At 44.2% G+C, this 16,292-nt stretch overlaps 1 protein-coding gene across 1 annotated transcript in view; it reads right to left on the bottom strand.

The window, feature by feature from the left end:
- Window positions 1-3,096: 3,096 nt before the first annotated feature.
- Window positions 3,097-16,292, bottom strand: part of GFRA2 (GDNF family receptor alpha 2) — a 33,947-nt gene continuing 20,751 nt past the window's right edge. The window contains exons 2-9 of the mRNA XM_072149379.1: window positions 11,976-12,269; window positions 9,434-9,517; window positions 8,999-9,338; window positions 8,515-8,624; window positions 8,300-8,440; window positions 5,199-5,374; window positions 5,031-5,078; window positions 3,097-3,728 (exon numbers count right to left, since the gene is read on the bottom strand). Of these exons, the coding sequence (XP_072005480.1) occupies window positions 3,606-3,728; window positions 5,031-5,078; window positions 5,199-5,374; window positions 8,300-8,440; window positions 8,515-8,624; window positions 8,999-9,338; window positions 9,434-9,517; window positions 11,976-12,269 (1,316 nt within the window). The 3' untranslated portion in view covers window positions 3,097-3,605. The remainder of the gene's footprint in view (window positions 3,729-5,030; window positions 5,079-5,198; window positions 5,375-8,299; window positions 8,441-8,514; window positions 8,625-8,998; window positions 9,339-9,433; window positions 9,518-11,975; window positions 12,270-16,292) is intronic.

Here is a 16,292-nt window from a genome sequence, read left to right as displayed (position 1 = left end):
AGTGCCCTCCTCACTAATAACTGGGTATAGTGCCCCTCCTTACTAATAACTGGGTATAGTGCCCCTCAATACTAATAACTGGGTATATTGACTTTCCTTACTAATAAATGGGTATAGTGCCCCTCCTTACTAATAACTGGGTATAGTGCCCCTCCTTACTAAAAACTGGGTATAGCCCCCCTCCTTACGAATAACTGGGTATAGTGCCCCTCCTTACTAATAACTGGGTATAGTGCCCCTCCTTACTAATAACTGGGTATAGTCCCCCTCCTTACTAATAGCTGGGTATAGTGCCCCTCCTTACTAATAACTGGGTATAGTGCCCCTCCTTACTAAAAACTGGGTATAGTCCCCCTCCTTACTAATAACTGGGTATAGTGCCCCTCAATACTAATAACTGGGTATAGTGCCCTGGTTACTAATAATTGGTTATAGTGCCCCTCCACTCTAATAACTGGGTATGGTGCCCCTCCTCACTAATAACTGGGTATAGTGCCCTCCTTACTGATAACCGGGTATAGTCCCCCTCCTTACTACTAACTGGGTATAGAGCCCTCCTTACTAATAACTGGGTATAGTGCCCTCGTTACTAATAATTGGGTATAGTGCCCCTCCACACTAATAACTGGGTATGGTGCCCCTCCTCACTAATAACTGGGTATAGTGCCCCTCCTTACTAATAACTGGGTATAGTGCCCCTCCTCACTAAGATCAGGAACCACAGGAGTTACTAGACGGTTGTGTTATTTGGAAGCATTTATGTTTATACTGGTTAGAACTACTATACACAGCGGTATTATTTGGCCACTCTATGGTAATATAATGGAGATTCCTAAGGTGAGTTATTGCTTGTACCCATATGACGGTATAATTTAGGCTCTTTAGGTTAATATTTATTTGGAACTTCTTTTTTATTTGGTTATTCTCTGACAGTATTATTATGGAGTTTTAGGAAAGTATTGGATATTTGGGGACTCTATAGTTGCATGGTGTTGGTTGTATGTGGCAGTATGATTTTGACTCTTTAGTATAGCGATATTATATGGGCTGATATTATCTCTTTTGGGAAACCAAACCTAAACCATTCTCTGTTGTCTTTGCTCTGCTTTTTATGTAAAGTGCTGTATAAAGCTCTTATATGTGGGCACTATATGGCGCTTTAATGTGTTCACTACATGGTACCTTTATCCATAGGAAGGAATGCACTTTACTATCTATTATTAGTGAATTTACATATTTATGTACTTTATGGCTTCTTTGAGTGTTTCTACATTATCTGCAAATGTATCTTAATATACAACCTCCCCCGAGGCACAGAACATTGCGGACCACCCTGCAGCAGATAGATACCCCCATGGCGATCATTGCCCCCAGCTGTGCTGCATATCCTGTACCAGCTTGGGGGAAGGCGAGAGCAGACCCCCCCAACATCCTATGGTTAACCCTTGCACGCTCAGGGTCATCTGCGCAGCTATCCACAAATATTTCCCATGTCTTTAACATCTGACCTAATAATGCACTGGAAAGGCAATTATCATGACTAATGAGTAGAAGTCTGATAAGAATCCACGCTTAATTAAGATAAGATTAAAAATAGACGAGGATTCGGAGCAAGTTAATTGCATCTTTTCTCCAAAAATGCAAGAGAATAGCAGTGGTATTTTGTAGGGGTTTTCCACTATAGGGAGGATATGTTATCATCAGTCGGGGGTCCTACTTCTAGAACCCCCCTGACGATCCAAATAATTTTTCACATTTATACTCACATTTTCTGGCATACAAGCCCTAAAATAATCATAATTATGGAAAAACCGCCAGTAATTGTGATTATTTACCCACTTACAACATCTTCACTCCAAACGGGGGCATAGTTGGCGTTCCTGCCCCTCACCTGCACACTATAGCCTGCGAAGTTTCATGACTGAAAGTTCGCAGGTTGTGGTACAATTTTACACCAGGTATGGCCTGATGTCGAACTATATGTCAACGCGACTAGCAACGAATGAGAAGTAGGCCGGAGCCTCATGACAGATTTACTCTGCCACCGTCCGCGCCCCGCTTCACGCGCACTTCCCATTGAGGAGGCTTAAGGGGTGAAGTAGGCCCAATTCATTGCCATTTGACAGGAATTGCGCCTATTTCAGGGCTTATACGCCAGAAAACTGCCGCCCGAGTTCTAATAAACCACCCCCTATGTGTAACGTAAGATAAATATGATTGCCGATTGTCAGGGAATAACACAGGGTAATGTGAGAGTAGTAGGATCCCATCTACCTACACTTCAATATACTGTATACTGCATAAGAAAGTGAGTGGGCCCCAAAAATTACAATGGACTCCCATTACGGTGGTAGGTTTTGGGAGGGTCTTGTGTTTGCATTTTCCTCCATATTCTAGGGTTAAAGGGGTGGTCTGGTCAACTGATGTCTAATCCTGATGTAGGTCCTCCGTATCAGACTGGGGATCCTACGCATTTCACCCCCTATAAAATTACCTGTTCCGGGTCTCCTCTAGCAAATGAAGTTATATAGGATGTAACTGTAAGTAGAATGCCACGCACACTGCATAGTGGCCATTCTGAGGAACTGCAGCTCTGCCAAATGAATGTGACCTACATTACTTCAGTACTAACACTGTACAGGGGCCGGAGCTTTCTGCTATGGAAGTGTCAGACCCACACTGATCTGATATAATAAAAATAGGTCATAATTATGAAAAAACGTCAACAAAAGGGATCAAATATGGTTCAAATATAACCCTGTACGGTCTGTATATATGATATTAATACCAGTGCCGCATATCGCAATACTCAGATCCATTCATTGAGGAAAAACATGGCTTCCAACTTCCAAAAACAGCGCCACACCAGTTACAGGTGATGCCGCACCTGAATGCGTCTGAGCTGCAGTACCACCAACATCCTGAAAACGGATGTGGCGCTATGTTCAGCAGAAATCATCTCTGTTTTTCGATTGCTGAACAACCCCTTTAATTCCATCAGGAGATACGCGTCTCTGTGCAGTCTGGTTTTGTCTCGCCACCCTCCTCCCCTTTGCGACGTCTATCCGCTTTCTAGCTCAATAAAATGAATGAGACTTTGGGGTCAATACATTTTAATTCGTTAAATGAAGAAAAATGCAGAATTGCAGAAGGAGTATAAAGATATTTCTAGACAGGGAGCTCCAGATCTTCCCGCTGCCATCCCCAGAGCGGGGGCTTTATTATGTTCTCCGGAGCGGGATCCTCCTTTATATTCTATTTATTTCATTTTGTCTTTGCCCTTGGTCAGCACATGTCGTATCGACTGTAATATTTCTTCAGGTGACAGAAAATCTGCTCTGTAAGAGTCTGGAATTATCCGCAGAGCATCACTCCTTCACCTACCTGCAGATCATCACTCCAACGTGCGTCTCCTATTTATACATATATTAAACTCACATTGTCATGTCTCACCCGCCAAGTATTTGGGTATCTGTAGAGTCGGAGTAGCAGACGGGTGACTACATATCAGTCCGGCGTGACTCTTCAGTCTCTGGTAGTCACTGACCCCTTTTAGGAAATGTGGTTCGGGCCCATTATATACAAGTTTCCAGTCTCTGTCGTTCTTAGAACAGGGTGGTGGAGTATAGAGCGATGATGGTGGACAAGGCGCTGGCGTGGTACCGCGATATCCCAGAATGCCCTTCATCTATCCGTAAGTCGGGGGTAAGGTCTGCATTCAGCTGCGACTGTAAAACAGAACACATGGATTACGTGAATATGGCAGCACCTCAGAAGGTGAAGGGTTAACCCGCGTCAGCGCCCAGAGCTGCCACACAACAACTCAGCACATGTCCTGGTATCAGCAACGTGACAGAAGAGCGGAGACTGAAGTGTGAATATTATCAGGACATGACAAGGATGCGGAACATACAAGAGGCTCATCAGTTATTCCCAAGTGACAAAGCTGTCACATTGGTTGTGTGATCAGCAGGCAGCATGTTATAGAGCAGGGGGAGCTGAGCAGATTGTACATGGTATCCTAACTGCAGGCAGCATGTTATAGAACAGGGGGAGCTGAGCAGATTGTACATGGTATCCTAACTGCAGGCAGCATGTTATAGAGCAGGGGGAGCTGAGCAGATTGTACATGGTGTCCTATCTGCTGGCAGCATGTTATAGAGCAGGAGGAGCTGAGCAGATTGTACACAGTGTCCTGTCTGCAGGCAGCATGTTATAGAGCAGGAGGAGCTGAGCAGATTGTACACAGTGTCCTGTCTGCAGGCAGCATGTTATACAGCAGGAGGAACTGAGCAGATTGTACACAGTGTCCTGTCTGCAGGCAGCATGTTATACAGCAGGAGGAACTGAGCAGATTGTACACAATGGGGGTCATTTACTAAGGGGCCGAATCGCATTTTTACGGCGGGTTACCAGAATTTTTCCGGTTTGCGCCGATTTTCCCTGAATTGCCCCGGGTTTTTGACGCACGCAATCGGATTGTGGCGCATCAGCACCGGCATGTACGTGACGGAAATCGGAGAGCGTGGCCGAATGAAAACCCAACGGATTCGGAAATACCGACGCATTAAAAAAAAAAAAGTGTCGCTGGACACGCGCTTACCTGCACCCAGGGTAGGACGGTGAACTTCAGTGCATTCCGATGGACTTCAGTGCAGCAGCGACACCTAGTGGACGTCGGAGGAACTACCTTAGTGAATCGCCGGAATACCCGAATCCTCCACGCAGAACGCGAATGTATCGGGTAAGTAAATCTGCCCCAGTGTCGTAGCTGCAGGCAGCACGTTATAGAGCAGGAGGAGCTGAGCAGACTACACAGTGTCCTATTTGCATGTAGCATGTTATAAAGCAGGAGGTGCTGAGCAGATTGTCCACTGTGTCCTATCTGCAGGCAGCATGTTATAGAGCAGGAGGAGCTCTGCAGATTGTACATAGTGTCCTGAAACAATGATGGAAGCAGTGAACAGGTTTTTTAGTTATAGAAAGAACTTGTGACAACAGTATTAGAAATAATCTAGAAGACACGTTACCTCTGAAACACAGATCCTTATATGGGTTGAGCTGTCATTCTTCTTGTCCTGTAATAAGAGGTTGTACACATCACCAGCAGGTAAGTGGCCGTCTCCCATCATCTATTAGAGAGCGACCGACTCCATACAGTAAATCACCATTCAAATAATGTAAATGGTGTCTGTTACCTGGACTGAGTCACAGATGTCCGGGCTCATCTCATACAGCGTGTTACTGTCACTCTGATTGTCTGGAAGGACGTGTCTCCTCTCTGTCCGAGGGGACAAGGTGGTGAGCGGAGGGCGGGGGGCGCTCTGCTTGTGGACCACATCCGTGCCATTACCAAACGCATGAATGGCATTACCTAAAGTAGTAAGGAGACATTTTACCATGTTTATCTGTTGTCTATCTATCATCTATCTATCTCCATCCATCACGTATCTATCTATCCATTACTATCTATCTATCGTATCTATCTCCATCCATCACGTTTCTATCTATCTTTCTATGTATCTATCTATCTATCTCCATCCATCACGTTTCTATCTTTCTATGTATCTATCTATCTCCATCACGTTTCTATCTATCTTTCTCTGTATCTATCTATATATCCATTACTATCTATCTATCTATCTATCTATCTATCCATTACTATCTATCCATTACTATCTATCTATCTATCTATCTATCTATCTATCTATCTATCTATCTATCTATCTCCATCCATCACGTATCTATCTATCCATTACTATCTATCTATCATATCTATCTCATATCTATTTCCATCCATCACGTTTCTATCTATCTTTCTATGTATCTATCTATCTCCATCCATCACGTTTCTATCTATCTTTCTATGTATCTATCTATCTCCATCCATCATGTTTCTATCTATCTTTCTCTGTATCTATCTATCTATCTATCTATCTATCTATCCATTACTATCTATCTATCTATCCATTACTATCTATCTATCTATCCGATTCATTTGCACCTAAATTTGCGCCAAATTTGTCTCAAATTGTTAGATCTCATTTGTGAGCAATAATGAAAGGAGACTGAGAAAATGTGACAGAACGTTCAGGGCGTCATCTCTGCACAAAAACTATCATTGTGATGTAACTGCAGGGACTAAAAGTTACAGAGATGTAGAAAAATAATTCTTGCTGAAATGAGTCTTTGCCTTTTTTATTATAATGTACAGTAAATGGAGTCTGATAATATTCTCAGATCTGTACAATAAGACAATAATCACTCCCAGAGATGATCCCATAGACAATGATGAAGTCGTTACTGGAGAAATTTTACATTTTAAAACTGCTCCGAAGTATTTTCCATGTTGTATAGAGGAAATTTCTCATTTTGGAGCATAAAATGTATGTTTTTAGTAATGAAAAGTGATTTTTGTTTTAAGTGCACCTGCTCAGAGTAGGTGCATTTTTGCGCCTATTTTGCGCCTTTTTAGGCGCATATTAGTGATAGATCCCGAGCAAACATCTGTATAGGAGGCACTCACTATGTCAGATAAGGCGCAGGGACTCAAAACCACTAAGTGCCGAACTATGCCGTGCCCAGAAAATTACCGAGATGTGCCAGATTTTTGTGCAAAAAAAATGACTATGATTAATGTCCCCCTATCTGTTTATCTATGTATCTCATATCTATCTATCAATTTCTATCCATCTCATATCTATCTATCTGTTTATCTATGTATCTCATATCAATCTATTTTCCTCCCCACTCGGCAGTTTCATCATCCCTCTTTCCGCCTGATCTGCCTCCCTCCTCGCATCCATCCATCTTTTCCCTATAGTAAATGAATCATCTGCATAAAGTGAATCTGCAGACAATTCCTTCCCGCACGCACTTTATCGGGCCGCGCTCTTTCATGCATTTCTAATGCCGCTGCGTACACACAATTGAATTATCATGAGGGTCAATGTCACTTAGATCAATTGCTTTACATCTGAGACATACATTTAGATGTTTGTGTAGTGAAGCCTAACATGTAGTGAGCAAAACGATTGCTGTGTACCGGAATATTCTGCGATTACAAGAGGCGTTCACATCTCTGGCACTTTATCCCAGTCACAGGATGTAATATACATAACTAGTGATACCAGGTCCACCTCTGGTAACATGATCCTGTCTCCAGACCTCATACTACAGCCACTGTAGACGGAAATGTGACTGCGCATGCGCCATTCTTTCCATTTGTTTTCACATCTCTCCATTCAGAGTAGTCAATGACGGGGATCTCCATTCCCTTATACTGGAGTTGTGAATATAGGAAGGGATTTTTACAGGCTGATCTGAAAATCTCATAGAAAGCAATGAAGACATTGCGCATGCGTGCCCCTGCGTTCTATGAACATGATTTCTCACCCTTGTCAAATGTTAGATAATAGAGTTGGGATCCCCACTTATATCACAAGTAGCATATCCTGCGTATATATGACATAAATGTCAGAAATGGGACTGTTCCTTTAAAGGGATCTTCTGGGCAATGTTTGATTTTTGATGACCTATTTGCTGGGGGTCTGGCACTCAGACCCTGCAATGATCGACTATGGTTCTCATATCTACCGATGCAAGGTCCACCACTGGTACTTGGACCTAACTAAAGACCTCATATTACAGCCACTGTGTATGGAGATGTGACTGCGCATGCGCAACAATTTCCATTCTGTTGAGAGAATCCAATTATAAGGGGTCTCCATTCCCTTCTATGGGAGTTATACAAAATATCTGAGTGTGTTTACAGGGCTGATTGTGAAACTCTCATAGAAACGAATGAAATGTGCAGCAGCCAAAGGATGAGTTTGTGATCCCTGTTTTGGTAGCAGAGGTTGGACCTGCATTTATAACTCATGTAAATATGCCATAAATGTCTCCTTTAAAGGGGTCTCCTGGACAATGTTTGATTTTTGATGACCTATTTGCTGGGGGTCGGCTATGCTTCTCGTATCTAGCCTCCTCTGCCACCTCTGTTACCTGGACCTACCAGACCTCACTTGAAAAATAAAGTCCAGCTCCCCAAATGATCCCAATGGCATCTGTTTGTTTGTGGTGCATGATTTTTCATCTACCTCAAAGTGCAGATACTGTGAATGAAGAGGTGACTGCGCATGCGCAACTCTTTCACATTCTTTAACATTGATTTTGACATCTCTATTTAGACCTCTCAAGGTTGAGGGTCTCCATTAGTAAAATAAGCAATAATTGTAATAACAGACAGAATATTATCTCCCATATCTCCCACTCCCCTAAGTGTATCCCTCGCACTTACGTAGACAGCGGTTCTGTGTAAATTCCTTTAAGTACAGTTCACACATAGATTCCTGGTCACCACTTCCACTGCAAGAGCACCAAGGCCCAATGGAAAGCGAATGGGGATCTGAGTCCAGGAAATTCAGAGCCACATCGTATCCTACATGAGAGAGAACAGTGACAGTAATGGATCACAGAGACCACAGGAGCATCAGCCAGAGGACAGACACTTACCGATGAGCCCGGCGTAAGCCCCCAGACAGGCGGCATAGTTATCCCGGACACAACCACTCGAAGACTGAGGGGAACTCTGACAATTAGTCACGAAATCTGCCAACCTGGACCTGCAGATGACAAGGATACAGGATAGATCTGTGAGCCATGGCTCGGAGAGAAGCCGCACCTCTGAGAAGTTGTAGTAGGTGGGGTTCTTGTACTCTATAACAGTGCAGAGATGTATAATCAAACTAGCAGCAGCAGTACTGTGAAATATGGATTTATATTCCAGGATTGTAGCTGGACTGATGTCCTCACACTGCTTTTCGGTGAGATCTCTGCTTAAAACCACAATAAAGCTCCTCTCCATTGCTCTGAGTGATTGCTGTGGCCTTTCACGTTGAGCAGAGAAGCTGTGAAGCTCAGCACACAGAGCAAAGCAGTGTGAGGACACAGTCCTGTTGCTTCACACACTCTCTACACAAACTCATGAACAAGATACCTGCAAATTGGGTCCTGCCTACAGGTGGCCCACACCTCCAAGCAGTTAGGGACCTCAGGACGGCTGAAAGAGCAGCTGGGCACTGTAGTTTGGCGCCGTCTCTCTGCGCACGGCTTGTCCGAACAGGGACAGAAGAGAAGAGGGAAGGTCAGGTTGGAGGGGATGCGCTCTATGAAGTTGCGCAGGTTCTTGTGGCACTTGCGTCGTAAGCATGGCACGCCGTCCACCGTGTTACAGACAGAGATGAAGGCGGAGCGCAATCTCTTGCACAAGTCGTTCACGTTGCAGAACTTTGCCGCGTCCAAGCAGGCGTTTTGCCTCGTGATCGTCCCATCCGTCCCTGAGGGATAAGATATGTTATTATAAATGTGATCCCATGCCCTTTAAGGTCATTGTTCCTTTGAGATATAATGTGGCCCCTATAATGTCACTCACCAGAGTTGATAGATGCCAGGCGAAAGATGTCCGATAAACGGGAGGTCACTGGTTCATATGGAGACGACTCATAAAACTCGTCCCCTGGGGAGACAGATCCCAATTATTGTTTACAAGAGCTCAGAAAGTCCTATGTATGATAAGTGACATAATCTCTGCAGTCTCTGCACATTACCAAATATTCCAGGGAAGGGAACACCATGAAAATGTATTTTAAAGCAGCATGTTATGGAGCAAGAGGAGCCGATCAGATTGTACATTGTGTCCCATCTGCAGACGGCATGTTATAGAGCAGGAGGAGCTGAGCAGTTTGTACATAGTGTCCTATCTGCAGGCAGCATGTTATAGAGCAGGAGGTGCTGAGCAGATTGTACATAGTCTCCTATCTGCAGGCAGCATGTTATATAGCAGGAGGAGCGGAGCACATTGTACATAGTGTCCTATCTGCAGGCAGCATGTAATAGAGCAGGAGGAGCTGAGCAGATTGTACATAGTGTCCTATCTGCAGGCAGCATGTTATAGAGCAGGAGGAGCTGAGCAGATTGTACATATTGGGGGTCATTTACTAAGGGCCCGATTTGCATTTTCCCGACGTGTTACCCAAATATTTCCGATTTGCTCCGATTTTCCCTGTATTGCCCCGGGTTTTTGGCGCACGCGAAGGAAATCGGGGGGCGTGGCCGAACGAAAACCCGACGGATTCTGAGAAACCGCCGCATTTTTTAAAAAAAAGTGTCGCGGGACACGCACTTACCTTCACCAAGTATAGGATCGTGCACTCCGGCGGACCTCGGCGGACTTCAGCGCAGCAGCGACACCTGGTGGACGTCGGAGGAACTGCCTTAGTGAATCGCCGGAAGACCCGAATCCACCGCATAGAACGCCCCGCTGGATCGCGAATGGGCCGGGTAAGTAAATCTGCCCCTGTGTCCTATCTGCAGGCAGCATGTTATAGAGCTGCAGGAGATGAGCAGTTTGTACATAGCGCCCTATCTGCAGGCAGCATGTTATAAAGCAGGAGGATTTGGGCAGATTGTACATAGCGTCCTATCTGCAGGCAGAATGTTATAGAGCAGGAGGACCAGGGTATATTGTACATAGTGTCCATATGCAGGCAGCATTTTATAGAGCAGGAGAAGCTGAGAAGATTATACACAGGGCCACATTTATCACTTCTGTGCGCCTAAGTGTAGTAGTTGCGCCTAAATTCGGGCGCACTGTTTTGCTAGAATTATCACAAGCTACAACCATCTGTGATAAGTATATTTTCTCTTATTAATCACTTTACTTTAACACAGTTTAGGCGCAGTTTAGGCGCAGTTTAGGCGCAATGTTAGATTCGGGCACTTACATGTCATCCTGCTACAAGCTCCTCTCTGCTTCTCCCACAGCTCAGAATGAAGATAACACTCACAGCAGCACCCAGGTGTGTGACACCCTGCACCCAGTGACCTCCTCAGCAGCACCCAGGTGTGTGACACCCAGCACCCAGTGACCTCCTCAGCAGCACCCAGGTGTGTGACATCCAGCACCCAGTGACCTCCTCAGCAGTGGCTTCTCCTGGAGGGGATCCCCCAGTGCTGGTCTCCTGCTGCACCCCTGTAATTCTGCACAGTATCCCCCTCAGACACTGTGCAGAATTACATGGGGGACACTTGTTTGTAGTATCTGCAAACGTCTGCAAACTTCTCTTGCTCTTGCTGTGAGCTCAGCGTTTTGCAGAATATTTTGTAAATAGAAGGTGATGAACTGTAAATAGAGTCTGCAGCTCCTGTCTGCAATGTATCTAATGTATCTATCATATGTTCCAGTGTCTGTAATGTATCTAATGTATCTATTATATGTTCCAGTGTCTGCAGAGTATCTATTGTATCTATTATATGTTCCAGTGTCTGCAGAGTATCTATTGTATCTATTATATGTTCCAGTGTCTGCAGAGTATCTCATGTATCTATTATATGTTCCAGTGTCTGGCTGAGCTCTGCTGCTAGAAATGAGCTCTTCTGCAAAGGGGCTCAGTGCTTTCTTCTCAGATAACGCCACCTTCGGGCTGGAGTGTTTTTGCGCCCGTTTTTGCGCCTAAATGCAAAAGTCGCACGTGATGAATATCATTAGGCGCAGCAAAACATCTGGAATTGAATGATAGATGAGGGAAAGGTGGTTATTTTAGCTGCGCGGCTAATTTGACGTTTAATCGCAAAAACGGTGCGCCTAAACGAAAAGGCGCAAAAACAACAGAAAAAACAAGTGATAAATGTGGCCCACAGTGTCCTATCTGCAGGCAGCATGTTATAGAGCAATGTATGTAGATATGACAATTCTCACCGTCTGCCAGGCCGGCATGTTATAGAGCAATGTATGTAGATATGACAATTCTCACCGTCTGTCAGGCCGGCATGTTATAGAGCAATGTATGTAGATATGACAATTCTCACCGTCTGTCAGGCCGGCATGTAGAGCAATGTTTGTAGATATGATAATTCTCACCGTCTGTCAGGCCGGCATGTTATAGAGCAATGTTTGTAGATATGATAATTCTCACCGTCTGTCAGGCCGGCATGTATGCCCCAGTAGACTTGTAGACATTGAAGTTCCTTCTTCATCCCTTTACGACAGCGGCACATATAGAGGGCGCTCTCCTGAAGAACCTCGAGGGCGGTCTTACACTCCTGGCTGGATAGTAGGACATCCCGGTCTCGTCCTGCCAGACATTGGCGCAGGGTGCGGAGTCTGGAGCTGCAGGACTGGTCAGCGATGCATTGCTCATTGGCGCGGATGCAGTCTGTATGGGGCCAGGAGGATATCGTAGAGCCGGAGATAGTGAGGCTGGTGTGAGCTGGGGAGAGAGAAGACAACATATCAGTCTATCCTCATGCCACGTATCATGGGGCGGCTTAGGACCACCGTATTGGTTGGCGTAGGACCACTGTCTATAATACAACTTGTGGAGGACTTTTTCTCGAGAACCATTGTACATCCAATAGACTTGTACGACTGTCGGCTCCTATCATAGTGAGGCGCTCGGCGGCAGCGGATACTGACTGCAGCCTTCGCTAGACATCATGTCATGGCCACACAGGGCTACACGCAATGTGCGATTCAGTGCCTTCCTATGGCAGCCTAGCCCCAGGCCACTTATCTAATGCCACTTTTATGGCTGCCCTATTAGTCAACGAGCCGCTATAAGAAGGGACTCACATTAGATCTGTGTCCTGATGGAAAGAAACTTATTGCCATGTATAGTGCAGCATTTACCAATGTTGTAGAATCCCAATTTTGTGGAGACAATCGGGAAATGTCACAGGTTTAAGGAAGTCCCACCCCAAAGTGGGTTTCATGGTGGGGGCTAGTTGGGTGGTCTAAGGGTTTGGGGCTTAAAAATCCACCTGGACCAAGTAATTATATAATGTTTAAGGGAGGTTCCACCTCTGATAATCCTGTGACCCGCCAGCACTTTAAAATGCCCCTCACCCTGTATAATGCTCACCTTCCTGTGGTCCCCAGTGTATAGTGCCTCCTATCTTGAGGCCAACCAACAAACTGTATATGGCCCTGTATATAATACCCCCTAATGTGACCCAACACAAGAGGACAAAGGTCAGAGTTGTTTCAGGGACATGTCACCCACCTCCCAGACTACGACTACGAAATCTGTGTCTGTCCTGTGGACTCTGAGATTGTTGGGAGTCATTCATTCATACTGGTACTTAACCTAGGAGTTTTGTTCCGTCTCTTTCCTGTTGTGGTCAGAACCCAAGTGATCTGTAAGTTATTTTAGAACCCTTTGGATAGGGGGTAAGCTAGGTTTATGGGACAGCACCTTTAAAGGGGAACTTTGACTAGCTTTGGGGCCACCAAACCAAAAGACTTTTAGGTAGGTATGGAAAAAATGCTTAAAAAAAAATAGACAACCACCCAAAACTCATTGTCAATGCTTGTCTGCAATGTATAGAGCATCCTTGATAACACTGCGCACATGCGGGGTGCCCAGATGATGCCAATGATGGTACATTCCATTTACTGTGCATGTAGGGAATATGATGGCTCTATGTAAATAAAGATTATTAATATTATTATGTACCACACATCTGGTACCTTCCTACACCTCACTGTATGGCATGTAGGTCCGGTGTGTAGTACATGGGTAGTAAAGGAAGTTCTCATATTCTGGAATCCTCTGCGTAATGCGCATGCGCCTCAGTTCCCTCAAGATGAGTCCTGGCCGAGTTTTATGTTAATTTATTGCATATTTATGGTTTTTATATGGGCAGGTTTCAAATGCCATCCTATTCCTGTTTGTTGAATGGCCCCAACCCTAGAGTCGAGTTCCTTTAAAGGGAACCTGTCAGCAATTTACCTAATAAACCATGACCAGTATTTTGTAAAAACGGGTAAACACCTTCCAGTTTATGTCCCTTCATGGCCCAGGGTGGAGGCATCAACCAGACAATCAACTTTGAAGTGAGGTGTAAATTGGTTGTATAAGATCATAGAGGTGGAGAGTTTAGCACTGAAGTCAAGCTCTCCTCGCCTAAAAAAAGCCCCCTCCGCTGTAATTGACATCCCTGCGTCCATGGACATCAATAACAGGATCTCCTGTTTTCTTGTCTATTACGTAAATCAAAACAGTGGCAACGAGGGGGGAGAGCTTGACTTCAGTGCTCAACTCCGCTCCTTCATGACTTTATACCACTAGTTTACATCTCACATCAAAGTTGATTTTCTGTATAATGTCACCCCTCTGGTCCTTGAATGAAGCATGATCTGGAAAATGGTATTCTGCTGACAGGTTCCCTTTAAAGCTACCATGATTGGGTTGGACAGGTTAATCCACTCTGCAGTGTGAGAATGGTGTTCCTTCAGCCACCCGCTAAAATTATTTTGGGGGCCCACCCTTCATCAGGCAAAAGACCCTACACACCTCCAAATCAAGTTGTCTTCCACTGTATCTATGGAGTCCAGTATTGAGTTGAGAACCCACCAGAGGATCCTCTGCTTCTCCGGTGGGCCTGTCAGACACTGTCCCCATGACTAGTTTAACTATTAAAATGCCATCTATCTGCATGGCAATCACGTGTAAGCAGCCCTGATGTGCAGGTCAGCTGTGGATACATATGGATGTTATAGTCCATCACACATCCACAGCTTATCCCAGGATGATTCGACCCAATAATCCAATATCAAAGATAAGACGACATGGATACGAGCACAGGAGGCCTGGATTATGGAGATGATTTATGAGATATTTTGAAGAATATTATTCTCCTTAGTTTTCTTACACAATCCACTTTATTTTCCACTATCCATGGGAACTGATGCAGTATATTTCTGTCCGGTTCCTTATATTAATATTAATGGTTATTTGCTAGGACTACATTCAGTTGCAGAATTTCCACTTCAATACAACTCATAACCTTGGGGGTTTCATTGCTGGAGTTATGGGGGACATCTGGAAATAAATCCCATTTCATACTGTAAGGACATGGAGTTATAGGGAACCTGTCAGCACATTTTACCCCACTAACAACCTCTCAGCTAGTGGGGGAAGATGTCCTTTCTAGAATTCCCTCTTTCAAGTGAAATCTTGAACGTTGACCTATAGAAAATGTCTTCCAATGTCATCTGAAAATGAGTTGAGAAAAGTCATATTTTGCCTGAGATGGGTCACTTTTAGAGGCTGCAATGGTAGTGTCACTTCAGACGCCCCTATCTTTGGTTCTGTAGGACCTAGAAACATGATAATGGTGTCATATTAAAGATCTTTCAGAATTGGAGATACAGACACATAAAGATATAGACGGGAACTCAATTTTTATCTTCAGCTCACATGTCCGGCTAGGTCTGTGTCTCCCGTTCTGTAAATCACAGAACCCTGAACCTGAAGCAATCTAAAAGATGAGATTCTTATCTTTAATATGACACAAAAAGGCACAAAAAGGTATTATAGAACAGATGATAGGTTTGTCTGAAGTGACACCCCCCATGCAGCCTCTTAAAGTGACTCCTCTCCGTTAAAATATGACTCTTCTCTGTTCCTTTTCACATAATAACAATAATAATAATCTTTGTTTATATAGCACCCTCATATTCTGTAGTGCTTTACAAATCACAAAACTTTGTTGGAGATTTTATATGTATAAACATTTCATACCCTACTTGAGGGGTTAGTTTAACACGAATTCCCATTTAAGGGTATACATTTTATTTTAATTTAAATTTCCGACCGGATAGTGTCATGTCAGAGATGTCGGTCTGGGTGTTGAGATTTCAATAGGAACTGTGTAATACCTAAATGCACCTGTGGGGGCACTGTAGGGAAATTAAACAGTAGTGTCTTTCAGGTTTCTTATTGCGAGGGGCTGAACAGTGCAGGTGATAAGTGGCAACAAATTGATATCCATGACTTATCCTAAGGATAGATCAGCAATATCTAAAATCTTGAAAAATACCCTTTAAGAGTTCCCCCATACTTTGACTGATGTGGTTTAAAGGGGATTTTAGCTTTGGAAATCCTCTTTTCTCAGGGAATAAACGGAGTCCATTATCAATCCGGAGTCTAAAGATGATCCTGCCAGTTAGTGTTTAATCCCCCTTTAGCGCCACCTCTGGTAATAGGAAACATTACACTGTTACCATTACAATCAATCAATGATCTGTCTGTGTAATGCTGAATGCTGAGTCCATCAGAGACAGAGACCCTCTAAGTATCTGGATAATAGATGAGGATCCTGAGCCGCACAATCCCCTACTCTCTATTAACTTATCCTAATAGGGAATTTGAGAATGGGTTTTTCTAAACCAAACAACCCCATTAAAGGAACATACTGTCAGCGGTGGAGAGGATGATGGAGAGGATTTT

The sequence above is a fragment of the Engystomops pustulosus genome, chromosome 4, assembly GCF_040894005.1.
Source record: "Engystomops pustulosus chromosome 4, aEngPut4.maternal, whole genome shotgun sequence".
In the NCBI taxonomy this organism is placed as follows: Eukaryota; Metazoa; Chordata; class Amphibia; order Anura; family Leptodactylidae; genus Engystomops; species Engystomops pustulosus.
This window is presented reverse-complemented; position numbering and strand designations above follow the sequence as displayed.